This window comes from Ursus maritimus, unplaced genomic scaffold (assembly GCF_017311325.1).
Source record: "Ursus maritimus isolate PB19 unplaced genomic scaffold, ASM1731132v1 scaffold_17, whole genome shotgun sequence".
Lineage (NCBI taxonomy): Eukaryota > Metazoa > Chordata > Mammalia > Carnivora > Ursidae > Ursus > Ursus maritimus.
Window position 1 is genome coordinate 53,534,458 of NW_024424119.1, and position 15,625 is coordinate 53,550,082.

Below are 15,625 nucleotides of genomic sequence, written 5' to 3' on the forward strand. Positions count from 1 at the left end.
AGGAGGCTCAGCCGGACAGTCCCCAGTGCCTAGCACAGCTTGGTTCCACCTGTCAGTGCCTCGGTCCAGCCGGCACCTTCCCGTGCTTCCCGGGCTGGGGCCCTCTGTCCTCCTCCATCAGCAGCTCCGGGCCCGAGTCTGGGCCGGTTTCCACCCCGGGCTCCTTTCTCCTCCACCCGCTGGCCTGGGGTTGTCTGCGTGGCTTTGGTTTCGGGGCTGGCTGCTTGGCTACGGGGGCTCCTCTGGAAATCTCTCTCTGCCATTTAGTGGCCTGGTGACCTTAACCTCTCTGAGCTTGTTTTCCGCATCTGCAAAATGGAGAAAAACAGAGGATCTACCCCTCACGTGACTGTCCCGAGTCAGCCAGGTCACCTTACAAGCTCCGTGGCCTCTCCCACCTGCACCCCCTCGGCCCCTGCTCTGGGGGTCTCACGGGTGCCTCTGAGGAGAGACTCTTCTCTGCATACACAGCCGACTTGATTTTGGCAGAACACCCTGCCCTGCGAGGTGTGGGGGGTTGGAGGCACGTATAGGTATCTGATCGGCTGGCCGCATGACCTGGTGTCTGGTAGGCCCTGGCCGCGCCTAGGGGCTGGGCCGGGCTGAGCAGGGCTGCTTGGCCGCCAGCGCTGTTGGCTCAGGGGTGTGTGTCTGTGTGTGTGTGGCGCGAGGGGTGGGCAGCAGGACAAGGCCTTGAGTGTCAGCTACACACTGCCCAGCCCACCACAGCTGCGGCGACGAGGCCCCACAGCCCCCTGGGAGAGTCGTTCCCACCCACAGCCCACGGGACAGGGAGGCCCAAGTCAGTGGAGATGACAGCCCCGGGTCTGGCGCCATTCCTGGCCGAGTGCCCTGAGGTCGGCGCTGGCCTGCGGCTCCCTAGCCGAAGCCCGAGAACCCTCCTCTTGGCTGCTCTGGGAGCCTTTGGGCCCGGCCCGCTGGCTGCTTGGACACCAGCTCCCAGGTGCAGCGCAAGTTGGGGGAACGCAAAGCGTCTGCCCCACCTTGCCTGCCCCCTCGGCTGAAATACCTCTCCACCGACAAATTCTCCTTTATTAATCACCTTGCGTGTTACTGTGATACAACCATCGACATGGTTCAGGAATCAAGCTGAATGGAAGCGAGCGAGTCAGGGCTCACGGGCCACATCATCCCAAAGAGCACAGCAGCCCCCCCGGGGGAGACGGTACTGCCGTGCAGGGCGAGTCGAGGCCTTGGGTTTCCCTTACCGGCACACCCTGCACCCCAGCCTCCGTCTCGGGGAGGCCCGGAGCCCCTGGCTCTACAGAGTCCCGCCTCTAGATCCTTGGGAGCCTGGGGATTGGGGTACAGACACCGGCCCAGCAGCGTAGAGGGCAGGGAGTGGGCTAGAGCTGAGCTAGCAAGAAAAGGACTTCCCAGCCTGCTGCCCTGGTGAGGGATGGGCTCTTCTGGTTCCTTTCCCTGTAGGCGGGCTCATGGGTGACGGGCCGGGCGCCTGGGCCTTATGTCCTACTCAGCCTCTGAACTCAGCCCAGGTTCCAGGCCCCAGGACATGCTGGGGAGACCCCATGGAAGGCACTGGCTCAGGCCTGCAGGCCCTGCTGGGTGGGGGAAGCCATCCCTGCATTAGCTCGGCAGGGTCCAGCGGGGAGGGAGCAAAGGAGCGGAACCCTGGTGGGTGGCCCACTCCTGGGGTTGGCTGGGCTGTGACACCGGCAGGCCCGACAGCTCACAGCTTGGCCCGGGGGTGGCTCTGCAGCAGAGCGCGCATGTCCAGGAGCGCCTTCTCCAGGTAGTGGGCCATGCGGGCAGCATTGGTCTCGGCACAGCTGTTGTAGGCCGACACGGAGAAGTTGATGTGAGCCTCCATGGGGTTATAGCAGACGCCATAGCCATCTGGGACCACGGGCCCAAAGAACATGACGCAGTCTGTCTTGGCAGGGACCTGGAGACAGCACAGGACGGAGGCTTTTGTCCTACCCCACCAGCTCCCCTCCCCCCCACCGCGGTGTCACCAGCCGGCCCTTCTGTGTCTCTGCTCGAACTGTGCCCTGCCCGAGGTGCCCCTTCCTCTTTTCCAGCAGATGCCTTACTTCTCCTCCTCCTTTGGGGTGCAGTTCTGGAGTCAACCCTCTATGGAGCCTTCCTTGCCATTCCTGAGGGAGCTTTAAGTGCTCCCTCCTTGAGCCTCCCCTGACCCCCAGCACTTCCTGGGGGGGTGGTGTCACTGCCTCCGTCCCTGTGCTTCTAGCCTACACTGTGAGTCCCCAGGGACAGGGATGGTGGTCTGTCCCTGCTGTGTCCCAGTGCCCAGCCATGGATGGCATGACTCAGATGTTCCTTCGTGTCTGACCAGTGGATGAATGAAGTTGATTCTCCCCCGTGGAGGGACTCTGACTCCTTCTCAGTCTCCCTGAGCTGCCGTGCAGCCCCCTGGCGCCAGCTCTTCCACTGGAACTCAGCTGCTTCCGCAGGGACATGGGGTGGCCTCTATGGGTCATGCCACCACCAAGGTCTGACCATGTTCTGGACCTTGGCTCTGTTCAGCGTAGGCTTTGTCCGGCCCCAAGGGGTCTGTTCCATCCCACCCCAGGGCACCTATGGCAGTGGCAGGGGCCCGGAGGGCAGGAAAGCCTGGACGGCTCCGGGGCAGCGGCCCACCTGACTGGTGGAGAGGTTGAAGTGCATAGCGATGGCGTAGGAGGTGTCCATGAAGATGTCGGGCATGCTCACCAGGTCCTCAATGGCCTGCAGCTTCAGGCCCAGCAGGTGCCGGTCGAAGGCCTCCCCCCGGATGGCCTGTGAGAAGGGGAGCTGTCAGGCGCAGGGGCCGCAGGCCCAGAGGGTGCCCCGACCTTCCTCAAAAGCCTATGGCAGCAACGCCACTTCCACGCAGTGGTCCCTTGGAATCACGAGACCAGAGGGTCCAGGCAGGTGAGCCCTCACTTTACAGATGGGGAAGCCGAGGCCCAGCGACCTGCCCAGGGATTTAAGAACACAGGCCTCCAGCTGGGTGACCTGGCCCCATCCTGGAGCCTCACTGTTTTCATCTATAAAATGGGGATGGTCACTGAATTTCCCCTTACAAGGTGGCAGTGAGATTGAGATGGACATCCGCATGGAACATGGGCAGAGCCCGGCACACACAGGGGCTCAGGGCCAGATGGGAACCCTCCCGACCACCGCCCAAGCTGTCAGAGGGCAGGACCGCTGCTGTTGGCCAGATCCTGCAAACCCTCAGCATCGTGGGCTCCGGGGCCACTGAGGAGGGAGCACGATGCAACATCCGGAGGCTAACTCGGGACCAACAAAGTCACTGGGCCCGGCCTGAGTTTCTCCAGCTTTAAAAGGGGGACATTCAGCCTTGCTCCAGGTGCGCCGAGTGCCCCAAGGTTTGGGGAGGAGGGGTTCGTGCTACAGGTGAGCAGCCATTTGCTGCAGGGATGGACAGGCAGACGGACAGCCGGGACACGAGGTCATTCGGTCACCTGGTCGGCGTAGGCTCGGTGGGCGTGCACGGCCTTCCGCAGAAGCTCCACCCTCTGGTACTCCTAGGGGGTGAGGGGGGTGGAGCACATGTTCCTCCCCTGTTCCTGCCGCCCACACCCCAGTGGCCCACGTCCCAGCCAGCACTGGAGTCCGCCGCCCCTGACCCCTGAGAGCAGGAACGGGAACAGCCATCGCTCTCGTCCGTCCTCCCCCAAGGCCTGACCCACGGGGCAGATGCTCGCCGCAGATAAGTGAAGGAACAAATGGTTCCTTTTTGTCTTTGGCTGCCAGGAAGCTCAGGGCCAAATTCATGACCCCACCTTCTGGGAGATTTGCGGAGCCCACCGGAGGGCTGGAAGACGGTAGATGCGCCATCAGTGGTGTAATGACCGAGTGGACGGGAAGGGAGGCCAGCTTGCCCACCCTTACCCCAGACCTCTCACCGACACACTGGGGTCATCCATGGCTTTGACGAAGGCCAGCGAGTCCATGGAGGCCGAGCGGATGGTGTCGGTCCGGCCCAGGTGAAACATGCGCAGGGAGGCACTCTCGTAGGTGGCACAGGCCTGTTTGTAGATCCTGGGGGGGGAGAAGGAGCTGAGCACCGCCCCCTTCCCCCGGCAGGTGGCCCGCCTCCACCCTCAGGCCTCCTCGTGCCTCCTCCATGGGGGTGGAGGGGTGGGGGGGGAGAGGGGTGGGCACGGGGCGCACCTGTAGTAGGCCAGCTGCAGCGCCATCTGGACGAAGGCATCCGGGCTCAGCTTCTCGGACTTGGGGAAGTCTTTCCCGAAGTGGTGGAACACCATCACCATGATGTCCAGGTCCTGGATCATGCTGGGGGGCGGAGCGGGGGGGGGGGTGAGGGGCAGGCACCCGGCAGCCCCTCCCAACCCCAGGGAAGGCCCAAGAGCAGTCTCAGTAGCAGCCGGGTACGATGATAGACCCGGAACAGGAGCCTGGCAGGCCCCAGGGACCTGGGCCTTTAACGTGACTTAAGCCACCCGTGCCCGGTGCTCACATGCTGAGATTCTGCTTGGCCTTTTCAATGTCGCTCTTGATCTCGGGAGTGATGTTGAACCGCAGCTTCTTGGGCATGGGCAGGGGCACCATGGGGGACCGCACGAGCTCGGGCTTCTTCCTGCATGGGACACGGGGGCCTCGGGAGCCTGGGTCCATCCCCTGGGCCACGGGTCCCCGAGGCTGGAGGGAGCCAGCCTAGGAAGACCCTGGGTTTGCTCCTTAGAAAACTGCCTTCGCTCCAGCTTTCCAGTGGCCACACGGAGGAGGCCTGCAGAGGGGAAGGGACTTGTCCGAGCTCCCGTAGCCAGGAAGTGGCAGAGCCAGAACTCAAACCCGGGTCCGACAGACTCTAAGCCCAGGCCTTCCTCTGGCCTCCTTTGAAGAAACAGATTCCCAGGCACAAGGGAGAATGGCGTTCCCCTACGTGTGTCGCCTGCCACAAGGAGCTAAGGAACCGGGTAGAGGGTGGGACACCCACACTCACGTGAACTCAATGACGTGGTCCACAAGGGCAACGATGGGGGGCCCCTCCGCTGCTGCGTGCTCATAAACAAGGCCACAGGAGCCGTCTTCTGCCACAATGAACTGTGGAGGGGAGCAGGGAGCCGTCAGGCCCAGGGCCCTGGAGCCACTGTCTGCGGGCTGGGTCCGTGGGCAGCGCCTCTCTGAAGCCATCTCAGGGGTTAGGCGGACTTACTATTGTGATTAGTAACAGCGAACGCTCAGCAGGGGCCTCGGGCCCATTCCAGGCCACAGCAAGCACGTCCCACACTCATACACCTCACTCTGTCCCTGCAGTACCCTCCCCGGGAGTCATTTTACAGGTGCAGAGAGGGAAAGTCACGGCCACGACCGCGCGCTCTGCCTGGCCCCATAGCCCAGGCTCTCTCTGATGTGCTGCAGGGGTGACAGTGGTCTCTGGGCCAGGCCCAGTAATGACAGGCCGCCCGCCCGGTAATTACAGCCACATCCACCTGCCGGCTGCCCGCCTGCTTTACTAGCTGGGAGGCCAGGGACGCCCAGGCGAGGGGCAGGAAGTCCCGAGGCTGCAGTGGGCCAAGCGTGGGTGTGCGTCCTGGGCGGGAGCCCCGGCCCCGCCGAGTCCTCACCTGCAGCGTCTTGTCGAACCAGCGGTTGCCGCTGTTGAGCTGGCACCCGCCGCCATGCAGCATCTGGCCGGCCACGTGGTTGCGGTACACGTCGTCGGAGACCCGAGGCACGGGGGCGTCCAGGCACAAGGTGAAGATGCTCTTCTGGATGGAGCGCACTGATTCCCGGTTCACCTTGTCTGTGGAGGCAGGCGGGAGGGGTGCGGGGTGGGGCTGAATGTCAGGCCTGGGGAGGCCTTGGAGGCCGACAGAGCATTCACCTAGGGCTGGGTGTGGGCGTCAGAGCTTTACCCTCAACAGGGCCCTGCAACCCCCCGGCATCCCATGAGGCAGGGCCCAATACTGGACCCCCATTAGAAATGAGGGAACAGAGGGGGCCTGGCTGGCTCGATGGAAGAGCACACGACTCCTGATCTCAGGGTTGTGAGTTCGAGCCCCACACTGGGTGTAGACATTACTAACAAAATAAAAATAAACTTAAAAAAAAAAGGTGGGGGGGGCGCCTGGGTGGCTCAGTCAGTTAAGCACCCAACTCTTGATTTTGGCTCCGGCCATGATCTCAGGGTTGTGAGATCTAAGATGGAACCCCAGGGCTCAGCGGAGAGTCTGCTTGTCCCTCTCCTTCCCCCTCTGCCCCTCCTCTCACTCTCGTACATAACCAAATAAAATCTTTAAAAAAAAAAAAATAAATGAGGAAACAGAAGTCTCATGTCACGTGGAGAGCCAGTGTGGCTTAGGGGCCAACACAGGGGGTCTGGCTCTGGGGACGACGCCCCTGACCAACACAGGATCTGGAAGGAACGTGGAGGCAGAGGTGGGGTCTGCAGCCAGAGGACCCGGACTGTTACTGTAACTTGCTACTTAATAGAGGGAAACTAAACCCAAACAAGCCTTAGTTTCTTCATCTGTGAAATGGGCAAACACCCACTGTGAGTTGAGAGGATTCAGTGAGAAATGTGGCCACACAGGGCCTGGTGGGGGCCTTTCTTCTTTCTTCCACCCCCACCCAGGGGTACCTTTGATGAGGGTGTTGTATGCCTTGGCCCAGGAGTTGCGGTGGTTGGAGGTGAGGATGCCCACGGGCTCTTTGTTGGTTTGCAGCGATGAATTCCAGATCTTCTCCAGTTGCACGAAGATCTGATCTGATGTCAGGGGAGTCCCATCGCTGTGGTACACGTCCAGCTCAAAAAACTATCCGGGCACAGGCAAGTGGAGAGAAGGGAGGCGGGTGGGGGCCTCAGACTGGCAGCAGTTACCTCCCACCCCCACCTCCTCCTGGCCTCGGCAGCCCGGAAGTCATAGTCAGTGCCGGCCGGCCCAGGCCCCGCGGAGGGGACAAAGCCAGGCCACAGGTATGAGAGGGGGAGAGGGCCCTGCATGGCTCTCTCCCAGGCTGGGCAGGCCCGCGGCCCCTCCTGGCTGCCCTCAGGCTGGGGCCTCGAGGGGCACCCAGCGGAGACGCCCAGGAGATGCCTGTTCCTGGGGCCGCGCGGGCATGTGCGATGCGAGGCGGGGGGGGGCGGCTGACCTTTGGCCCTGCCCCCCGCCTCCCCTGCAGCCGGCTGGGAGCCCACCCACTTGGTAGTTGTGCACCACAGTGATGTGCATGGGTGGCTTCTTGGTCTTGCTGAAGCTGATGACCGTGTCCTGCTTGGGGCCCGGCACGCGGCAGGAGGAGAGGATCTGATAGTACTGCTCCATGCACAGCGGTTTGCCCCCCAGGTACTCCACGGGCAGGGTTTCGCTGCGGGGGGGGGGGGCAGAGGGACAGTGAGGGGGCCGCCAGACAGATAAACGGGGAAGAGGACAAGACCGACAGGGAGCTGCTGCTGGGCACGGCTGAGAAGGGGGCTCACGCAGGCGGTGTCCCTGCCCCTACTCAGCAGGAGCCGGGGGGTGGTGTCAGGAGGCCTGGGTCCCACCCTGGGTGGGCCCTGCTGGGGTCACCCTGGAAACTCCCTTCCCCTTCTGTGCTTCAGTTTGCCACAGATGAAGCACTCAATCAGCCTCTGTGGGCCTCTTTGGCTGGGACCCCAGTTCCAGGGGTCCGTAGGGACCATGTGGCCAGGTGGCCGTCTCAGCAGCTGGAGCAGAGGACCTAGGTGTCCCAATCCCCACACTCTGTCTCCCCAACCCCAACAGAGGCTGCGCCAACAGGAAGGGAAAGCGAGGAGCTCTGGGCCAGCCCGGCATCGGTCTGCTGATGGGACTTGCCGGGCCTGGGCTAGAGTGGCTGTGGTAATTAGGCGTGCGGGGCGGGGGCGGGCTGCTCACTTGTCAACCATGGCCTTGAAATCCAACACGCCCTCGATGAATTTCGCAGCGAACCTGGGGGAATCAATTAGAGATCAGAAGCCGCGTGGACTCTTCGTGGGAGGTCCCTGATCAGGGACAACCATGGTGTGAAGGGAGGGGCCTAGTCAAAGGAGAGGACAGACTGCTTCACTCCTGAATCACGGCTTGCAGAAAACCTGTGTTTGAGTCCGGGCTTGCCTTTCTGAGCCAGCTTTCTCTTATCGCTAGAGGCAGGGCTCTTTGAGGGCCCAGGGAGATACTTCGGCCAAGCCCTGGCAGGATGTAGGTGTAATGAACGGAGGTACGATTATAGCTGGTTTACTCGTCAGTGCTGGAAGCTTCTACCCACAAAGGGCCTGAAGTCCTGAGCCACAGCCCGGAGCCTGGGAGGAGGTCACCCTTCTCTGAAGCATCACTTAGAGAGGGACCTGGGACCTTGGGGGACAGGGAGTATGAATGGGAGGGCAGTGGCTCAGGGTGTCTCCTCTGATAGGTACCTTCCTGTTTTGGGGTCTCTGTGTCTCCCAGGCCACCTCGCTCAACCTGACCTTCCTCCTTGGATGGTCTGGGCCACGCCAATCATGCCTGACACCTGGGCTGCCCCTGGCTCTCAACATGGGGACCATGGGCTGAAGTCTGAGCCAGAATTCTTGGGGTGCCCTGGTCCCTTTAAGAGAAGTGGGTGGTAGCCTTGAGTGGCTGGTCCTTGGGCAGGAGATCCCTGTCACTGGTATTTTTATCCCTGGTAGTACTGGAACAGAGGCCAGGGCAAGTGACATGGCCGAATGTGGAAAAGGGGACTGTGTATAAAGGTCACCCTGTGGCCAGCTGGAGAGAGAGAGGAGGGGGGTGAAGTGTCAGAACTGAGGTGAGGGATAGCCTCAGGTTTAGAGGGAGGGAGGGGACACGGTCCACAGTGTGGTGACCAGTTATGAAGCTCTACAGCCAGGAAGACCCTGCTTTCTCGCCTGGATCAGCCAATCCTGAAAGGATCAGCCAAGTCCTTTCATGCTCTGAGCCTCAGTTTCCCCATCTGTAAAATAGGGATCATACTCCCAACTTCATAAGGCTGCACGTAGGGATGAAAGATAATGACTAGGACTGGGGCCCCCGCAGTCTCCTGGGGGATTGGACGTCAGGGCCCTGGACATGCCCAGAGCCCTGTCCCAGCCGCAGCCACTCACCGGAGCTGTCCCTGCAGGTCCACAAAGTCCTGTTTGGGCAGGGCCACACCAGGGTTGGAGTAGATGACCAGGGGCTGGCGGTACTGGAGGTAGGCTGTTTTGAGCCACCATTCGGACAGCTGGGAAAAGGACCAGAACCTGTCAGGCATGGGCAGGGACCTGGCTGGGCCCCATTTGCCCCCTCCATATAGCGCAGATCCTCAGAGTGAATGCTCGGATCCAGAGCCCCCCACTCCCTTCAACCCACCAGCAGCACCCCATCGTTTCCCCGTCTCCTGAGGCAATCCTCCTTAGCAAGAGAAATCAGGCAATACTGCCAAGCCAAAGATTCCAGAGAGAAAGACAGGGCAGGAAACCTGCGGTTGGGGGTGGGGTGGGGTGAGGCAGAAATGGGAATCATTTTCCTTTCTCTTACACACCCTTTTTTTTTTTTTTTAAGATTTTATTTATTTGACACAGAGAAAGAGAGCACACGCAGAGGGAGCGGCAGGCAGAGGGAGAGGAAGAAGCAGGCTCTCTGCTGAGCAGCGAGCCCCATGCAGGGCTCGATCCCAGGACCCCAGGATCATGACCTGAGCCGAAGGCAGATGCGTAACTGACTGAGCCACCCAGGCACACCTCTTACACACTTTTGGTCAATGATTTTACTACTTTTAGAAAGAAAAAAAAATATATGCCGGATAGACAAAAAAGGGGAAAAGGGAAAAATCTACAAAGTCTGATGAATGTGTTTTTGACCGTCCCGGGTAGACTTTCTCCAGGGAGCCAGGAGTGCATGGGCTCAGTGCAGTGTAGCCCTTGGGACCCTGGTCCTCCCTGGCCTGGGTTTTGCTGGTGTCAGACTGGGGTGCAGACACTCCCTTGGGTCCCAAGGCCAGGGCCATCTGGGGAAAGCTCCCTGCGAGGGTAAATCACCGCCCTCGAGACGAGGCGTGAGCGCCACATCCTGTCTCCACCTGGTGGTCTGTCCTCTGCCCAAGGGGCACTATTTCCATCGGTCAAGCAGTCTCTCTGGGGCCCAGGCACGGACAGGTTGTTGAAGGCTCCTGTGTCCGGGCTGTGCAGACTGCCACTGACTGTCATCCTTGAGCCTTACGTGCTGACTGGACTATCCCTCTTCACTCCGCCCCTGCAAGCACATGCCTCAAACACCTCTCTGGCCGGTCTCTCCATCCCAAGGCCCCTGCACCCCCCCAGTTTCCTCTCCCCTCTCAAACGGCAGTGGGACCTGCCTCTTCACCACACAGGTTCTGCTTGGGGAACTGCTGGCCTGTGGCACCCGGCCACCAGCCGTGGGCCCCTGGCAAGGGGTGAGGGAGGACGACCTGCCCAGGTTGTACAGCAAGCCATTAGCAACGGCTCTCTGCCGACGTGGGCTGAGGACAGGGCTCCTGGTCAGCCAGACCGTCCTGTGTAGCTCGGGGCCTCCCTGAGAGCGGCTGCGTGGCTCTGGGCTTTCAATCTCCCTCTCTGGGCCTCAGCTTCCTCATCTGTGGATCAGGGAAGGGCAGACAAGAATTCCCTTCAGCCAGGGGGCCGCCACTCCACCAGGGACCTCAGGGGCTCTGGCCAGAGCTGGGAAATAAGGGCGATCCTACAGGTGTGGGCATTCCGCCACTGAGAATCTGCTGGGCATGAGGGCTCTGTGAGTGGAGAAGGGGATACCCCTACCCCTTTAGCTAGAAGCTTCTGTGGGAAGGAGTTCTGGGCTAAAAATGTTGGAGAAACTGCCGGACCACAGACTCTCTAAGTGCCTGCTGAGGCTCAGTACATGCTACCTGCCAGCTGATGACTCCCACCCCCTGTGTGCAGCCCCCACCCCTCTACCTGCCCCACTCAGAGCATCTCCCACCTTACACGGCCAGAACCCGGCTCTGGTTCTCTCCCACAGAACTGCTCTCCCCTCGGCCCTCCCTGTCTTGGCCAGTCTCCCTCTTCTTCCCCCCCATGCAGTTGCTTTAGGTCAGGACTGCTCCCCCCACAGTCCCCATCGGCAAGGAGGGAACTGACGGAGGGAACTGACTCACCCGCCCTCTCCCTGCCCGCATCTGCCTCGGGGGTTCCGGCGCCAGCCTCATCCCATGCCTCCCGCCCCCAGGCCCGCTTCCCTCCCAGCAGTCGGGGTGCTCCTTTTCGGTGTTGAGGTGTAAGACGCATACAGAAAAGCGCACGCAGCATCAGTGTGGACCCATTTACACGAGCTGCGCACACCTGCGTGACAGATGGGGCCAAAGAACCAGGGCGATCTGATCTGTCACCGAGCAACACCAATGCCTGGCTTGGAGCCGTCCTGCGGCCGCCTCCCACGGAGCTCAAGTCCAGATTCCTTCCTCTGATGCACCCCCCCGCCCAGCCCCAGACCATTGCGCTATATTGCGGCCTCTGCTGCCGGGCACCCTACCTAGGCTCTTCCCACATTTGCCAGGGGTTGTTCTCTGTCTCAGATGCAACACCATCTCCTCTCCGCCTACTCAGAACAAAGTCACCGTCATTCTCCTCCCTCCCTTTTTTCTCCCAGCAAATTTCACTGCCTGAAAGAAACCCATCCACTCGCCTGTATGCTGTTTAATCACCTCGCTTCCCACCCGCCTTGAATGTCAGCCCCAAGGGACCGTGGACTGTGTCCTCCTTGCTCACTCAGGGCCCTGCCTAGTGCGAGACACAGAGGAAGCCCTCAAGAAACCTCGTGGCACGAAAGGATGTGCCAGAGTCGCTGGTTCCTGGGAAATTCAGCGTGAGGCCCGCAACGGGCCACAGCGAGGGATCCTTTCATGACCTGAGCCTCTGAGAGGGCCCCGGGCCCCTCAGCCTGTGTGGGAACAGGGAGCTCCACTCACCCAGTTCTCCGTCTTCCTGGCCCTGCGCTCCAGCCCCTTCTGCAGGCGCTCCCCGACACCCCCCGCGGTCTGAAATTCTTCCACCAGCTGCTTGGTTTGGGCCCACTCCTCCTCGCTCACGATGGGTTGCAGCGCCTGGAGGTAACGGTCCAGGGACTGCTGCAGCGCGGGCACGGGCAGCCGAGGCAGCGAATCCTGGTGGGCCTTGAGGCGGCTGGAGACCTTCGCCAAGGAGGAGGGCTTGAGGAAGCCCAGGGGCTTCACCTGCAGGCAGCAGAACACCCTGTTCATTCTCTCACTGGCTCTGGAAGGCCCTGGCAATCCCACAGCTATGGTCCTGGGCACTTATGTGCTAATCCCTGGGGTCAGAGATGGCCTCTTGGGTGGTGCCTGCCTGGTTTCCCAGCCCTCAAACTGTATGTCTCCACCTCCCAGGGGCTGGGAGATGCAGGGGGCGGGGGTGTGTGGCCAATGATCCTGGTGAGGCTCCAGGGAACCAAGTCGGGATGAATGGCACCTGGTGGGGGTGGCAGAGCTGAGAGTGACCTCTCACCTGTCTGGAGGCAACAAGGCCCCACCTTTCTCATTCTGGTAGGATGAGCCAGTCAGCAGGCCGTGAGGTGACTGCTCCCCCCAGGGGCCCCCCACCTCCTTTTCTCCCACCCTTGCCAAGCTGAGAAATAAGAGGCAAAAAGAGAAAGAAAGAGCTGGATGATGATAGCACCTTTGGGCAAGGGCCAGGGCTTGGTTTTTATCTGTGGGATGGGGACAGAGTCGGCACAGGGGTAGCACTGTGGTAAGCAAGAGCTGAATGGCCTGGTAGGTGGGTGAGAGACAGCAGAGAAAGTTTGGGAGACCCTGGAGGTGGGCAGAAAGAGAGACAGAAGATCCGAGGCTATAGGCAGCAGTGGGCAGGCAAGTGGCAGAGGATCGTTCCATACCTTCTCTTTCTGCTGCCCGTCCTCCATGGCAGGACTGAGGTTCTCTGCCCTGTCTGTCTGCCTTGGGCTGGGCCTCTAAGCCTAACTGTGCTACCCAGTGGGCGAGCAGAACCTAGCAAGAGACAGCCACTTGCCCGGGCTAGAAAAAGAAGACAAGAGCCAAGATTCAGGGGGGAGGCAGAGGCAGAAGTGGCAATGGCTTTGGTGGCTAGGGTGGCATCTAGGGTTGTGGCTGTGGCAGGCACCCTCCCTAGCTGCCAGAAGTGCAGGATGAGGGAGCAGGTGAAGGGGCCGGTAGTAGGCACTAGAGTAGGAGGAAACCTGGACTATGTTCTCTTCTCTTCTCTGGGTGGGCCTGGTGCCAGGGCCAGGAGGGATTTAAAAATCCACCTGTTGGAATCTGCGTAGGTTTGTTTAATCATGGAAAACTTGGCTGGAGGCAGAAGCTGCCTGGCCATTGAGGTTACACCACAACCCTGAAATCGGTCCTGTAAATTGGGATTGGTGCAAGAGAGCAGACGCTGGGAAAGGGCCATTAAGTGGCCAGTGGCTGCTAAGAGCTCATCCGGTTTCCTCCAGGACTCTTGCAGCCTTCTGGGCCTCCCTTCCAGCAAAGCCTGCTTCTCTTGAGCTGTGGCTCATTCAGCTGGGGGCCAAGAGTGGAGGGCTTTGGGCACTAAAAAATAAACCGAAGGAGAAGGCTGATTTTGGGATTCTGCTAGATTTGAGTCACCAGATCTGGGGGGTTCTGGCCAAGTCTCTCCTTGCCTCAGTTTCCCTAGCAGTAAAGTGATCAGGCCACCCAGCAGGTCCTGGAGGATGACCAAGAAGATGTCTGTGAGACGGGGGCACTGCTCGGGTGTCACTGGCAAGGGTGACGTGGAGCCTTAGGGTTCTGGGAGATCTGGAAGAGCTTCTGGGCCAGCGGATGGGCACCCTCAGCCCTCTGGGCCAGGTAGTGTCTGTTTGAACATCCTTCTTGGCACAGACAGAAGGAGATACAAGCAGAGATATGCTTGGAGTAGAGGGGAAAAGAACTCAAATTAGAGTGGCAATACTCCTTGGTGCCCTGTGGGGAGGATTTCTGGGGTAGACATGGACAAGTTGGTGGGGAGGGACAGTGAAGATGAAGGGTATGGGGCTGCCACCTGCTGCCTCCTGCCGTTTCAGAGGATCTTCCAAGAAGCCCAGCTTGAGGCCTCCACATGAATTTCTCTGGCCACACAAAATTCCCCAAGGGCCATGTGATAAGCCCAAGGAGACTGACCAACTGGATGAGGTTGGAGAAGTGGCTCTGCCCTGGGCATAGATGGCTCAGGCTGAGCATGCGACAGGTGTGTGAGTCAGGGAATAACCGGGGAAGACGCCCGGTCTCGGCAACTTGGCTCTGGGTCTAAGGGTGGAGGTGCTGCCTGAAGCCAGGGTCCCCACTGCCTTTTCCGGGTGGTTGGAATTTAGGGCCACACGATGTGGGTTCGATCGGATCTCTGACCTTGAGCCTCAGTCTCCTCTGCCAAGCAGGGCTAGTCCACCTGCCGATCTAACCCCAGCAGCTGTCGGCCGGGTAGGACAGTGGCCACCCGGCCGCGTCGCCTCCATGGCCTCTTTCTTCATTCCGGCTCAGGGCGTGTCTGGCCCAACTCGCCGCCCGCCCGCCGCGTCCAGGGCCCGCCCGCCCGGGTTCCTCGCCGCACTCACCACGGTCCTGGCCGCGAAAGCCAACATCTCTGCGGCCCGCCCGCGGACACGCAGTCCGCTCGGTCCTCCGCACTAGGCAAAGTCCACGCCGCTGCTTCCCTCCCCCGCCGCCGTCGGTGGGTCTCCGCTAGAGCCTCCGGGCCAAGGTCGCCGCGTCACCGCCGCCGGCCGGTAGAAGCGGCCCGGCGCCCACCCACCGCGTCGGGCGGGCGGCGGGCTGGGGGCCCCGGGTAGTAGGATTCTAGGGGCGGGCCCACCAGCCGGTTGCGGGCCCGGGCCGCTAGCCGCAAGCGCGGGGCGGGGCCACAGCGCTGGGCCGGGCTGGCCAGGGGCGGGGCCGAGGGCGCAGTTAGTGGTCGCGAGACCCCGCGAGGCTGTGGGACCCAGGAAGAGAGGCAAAAAAGGCTGCTGTCCAGATCGCCGTCCCACCTCCAAATGCTATCTAAGCTGTTGGAGGCAGTAGCGTGCACCCTTCTCGGTCCTTTTGGTGTCCTTGAGCGGTACTCTCAGAGCGGCAGGAAAACACAACCCTGTCAATAAGGGAACGTCCTCTAATTTGCCTCGGGATAGGGTCAAAGATGACAGGTGGGGAGCGCCCCGCACAAGCATGGCTGCCGCGCTCCCACAGCCCGGCGGACCGTTGGCTGGTAGGGAGGCGAGCCGGCCGTTGGCGCGCATGCTCCCAGCTGCCCCGCACCAACATGGCGGCCGCCTCCCCGTGAGCCCCGCAGCCGCAAGCCGGCCGTTGCTGGGCATGCTCCCTGAGTGCCCCGCACCAGCATGGCGGTCGTCTTCACGGGGGTGACTTTAATTCTCGGTTTTCGGTTATAGCCGGCTGGTGCTCCTTTCTCTTCAGAAAGCTCCGAGCGCCTGGTGGAGCCGGGGAAAGGGAAGGGGTGCGGGGGTGAAAGGTGAGAGGGGACTGCAGGCATCCGGGCCGGCTCCCGGCGGGAGGAAGATGGCTGAGGGCGAGCGGCAGTCGCCGCCAGGTAGGACGACCCCAGCCCGGCGGGGGTCGGGTAGGGGCGTGGGGGCGGTGCCCGGCGTGGGGGCGGGGAAGGGGTGTGGTG

At 61.4% G+C, this 15,625-nt stretch overlaps 1 protein-coding gene across 3 annotated transcripts; it reads right to left on the reverse strand.

Annotated features, from left to right (window-relative positions):
* Nucleotides 1-1,035: 1,035 nt before the first annotated feature.
* Nucleotides 1,036-14,805, reverse strand: CRAT (carnitine O-acetyltransferase). 3 transcript variants are annotated; one of them, XM_040632042.1, is made up of 15 exons: nt 14,556-14,805; nt 12,858-12,996; nt 11,917-12,180; nt 9,080-9,198; nt 7,875-7,928; nt 7,179-7,344; nt 6,617-6,791; nt 5,601-5,779; nt 4,976-5,076; nt 4,490-4,609; nt 4,183-4,305; nt 3,915-4,050; nt 3,471-3,533; nt 2,644-2,781; nt 1,036-1,927 (listed from the first exon to the last, which is right to left on the reverse strand). In XM_040632042.1, exons 2-15 carry the CDS (start codon nt 12,882-12,884, stop codon nt 1,712-1,714), a joined length of 1,881 nt encoding a protein of 626 aa, XP_040487976.1. In that variant the 5' UTR covers nt 12,885-12,996; nt 14,556-14,805; the 3' UTR covers nt 1,036-1,711. The 3 variants fall into 3 exon arrangements, with proteins under 3 accessions (XP_040487976.1, XP_040487977.1, XP_040487978.1); XM_040632043.1 differs by lacking the exon at nt 12,858-12,996; XM_040632044.1 differs by lacking the exons at nt 11,917-12,180; nt 12,858-12,996 and having other exon boundaries at nt 14,556-14,801.
* Nucleotides 14,806-15,625: the final 820 nt, after the last annotated feature.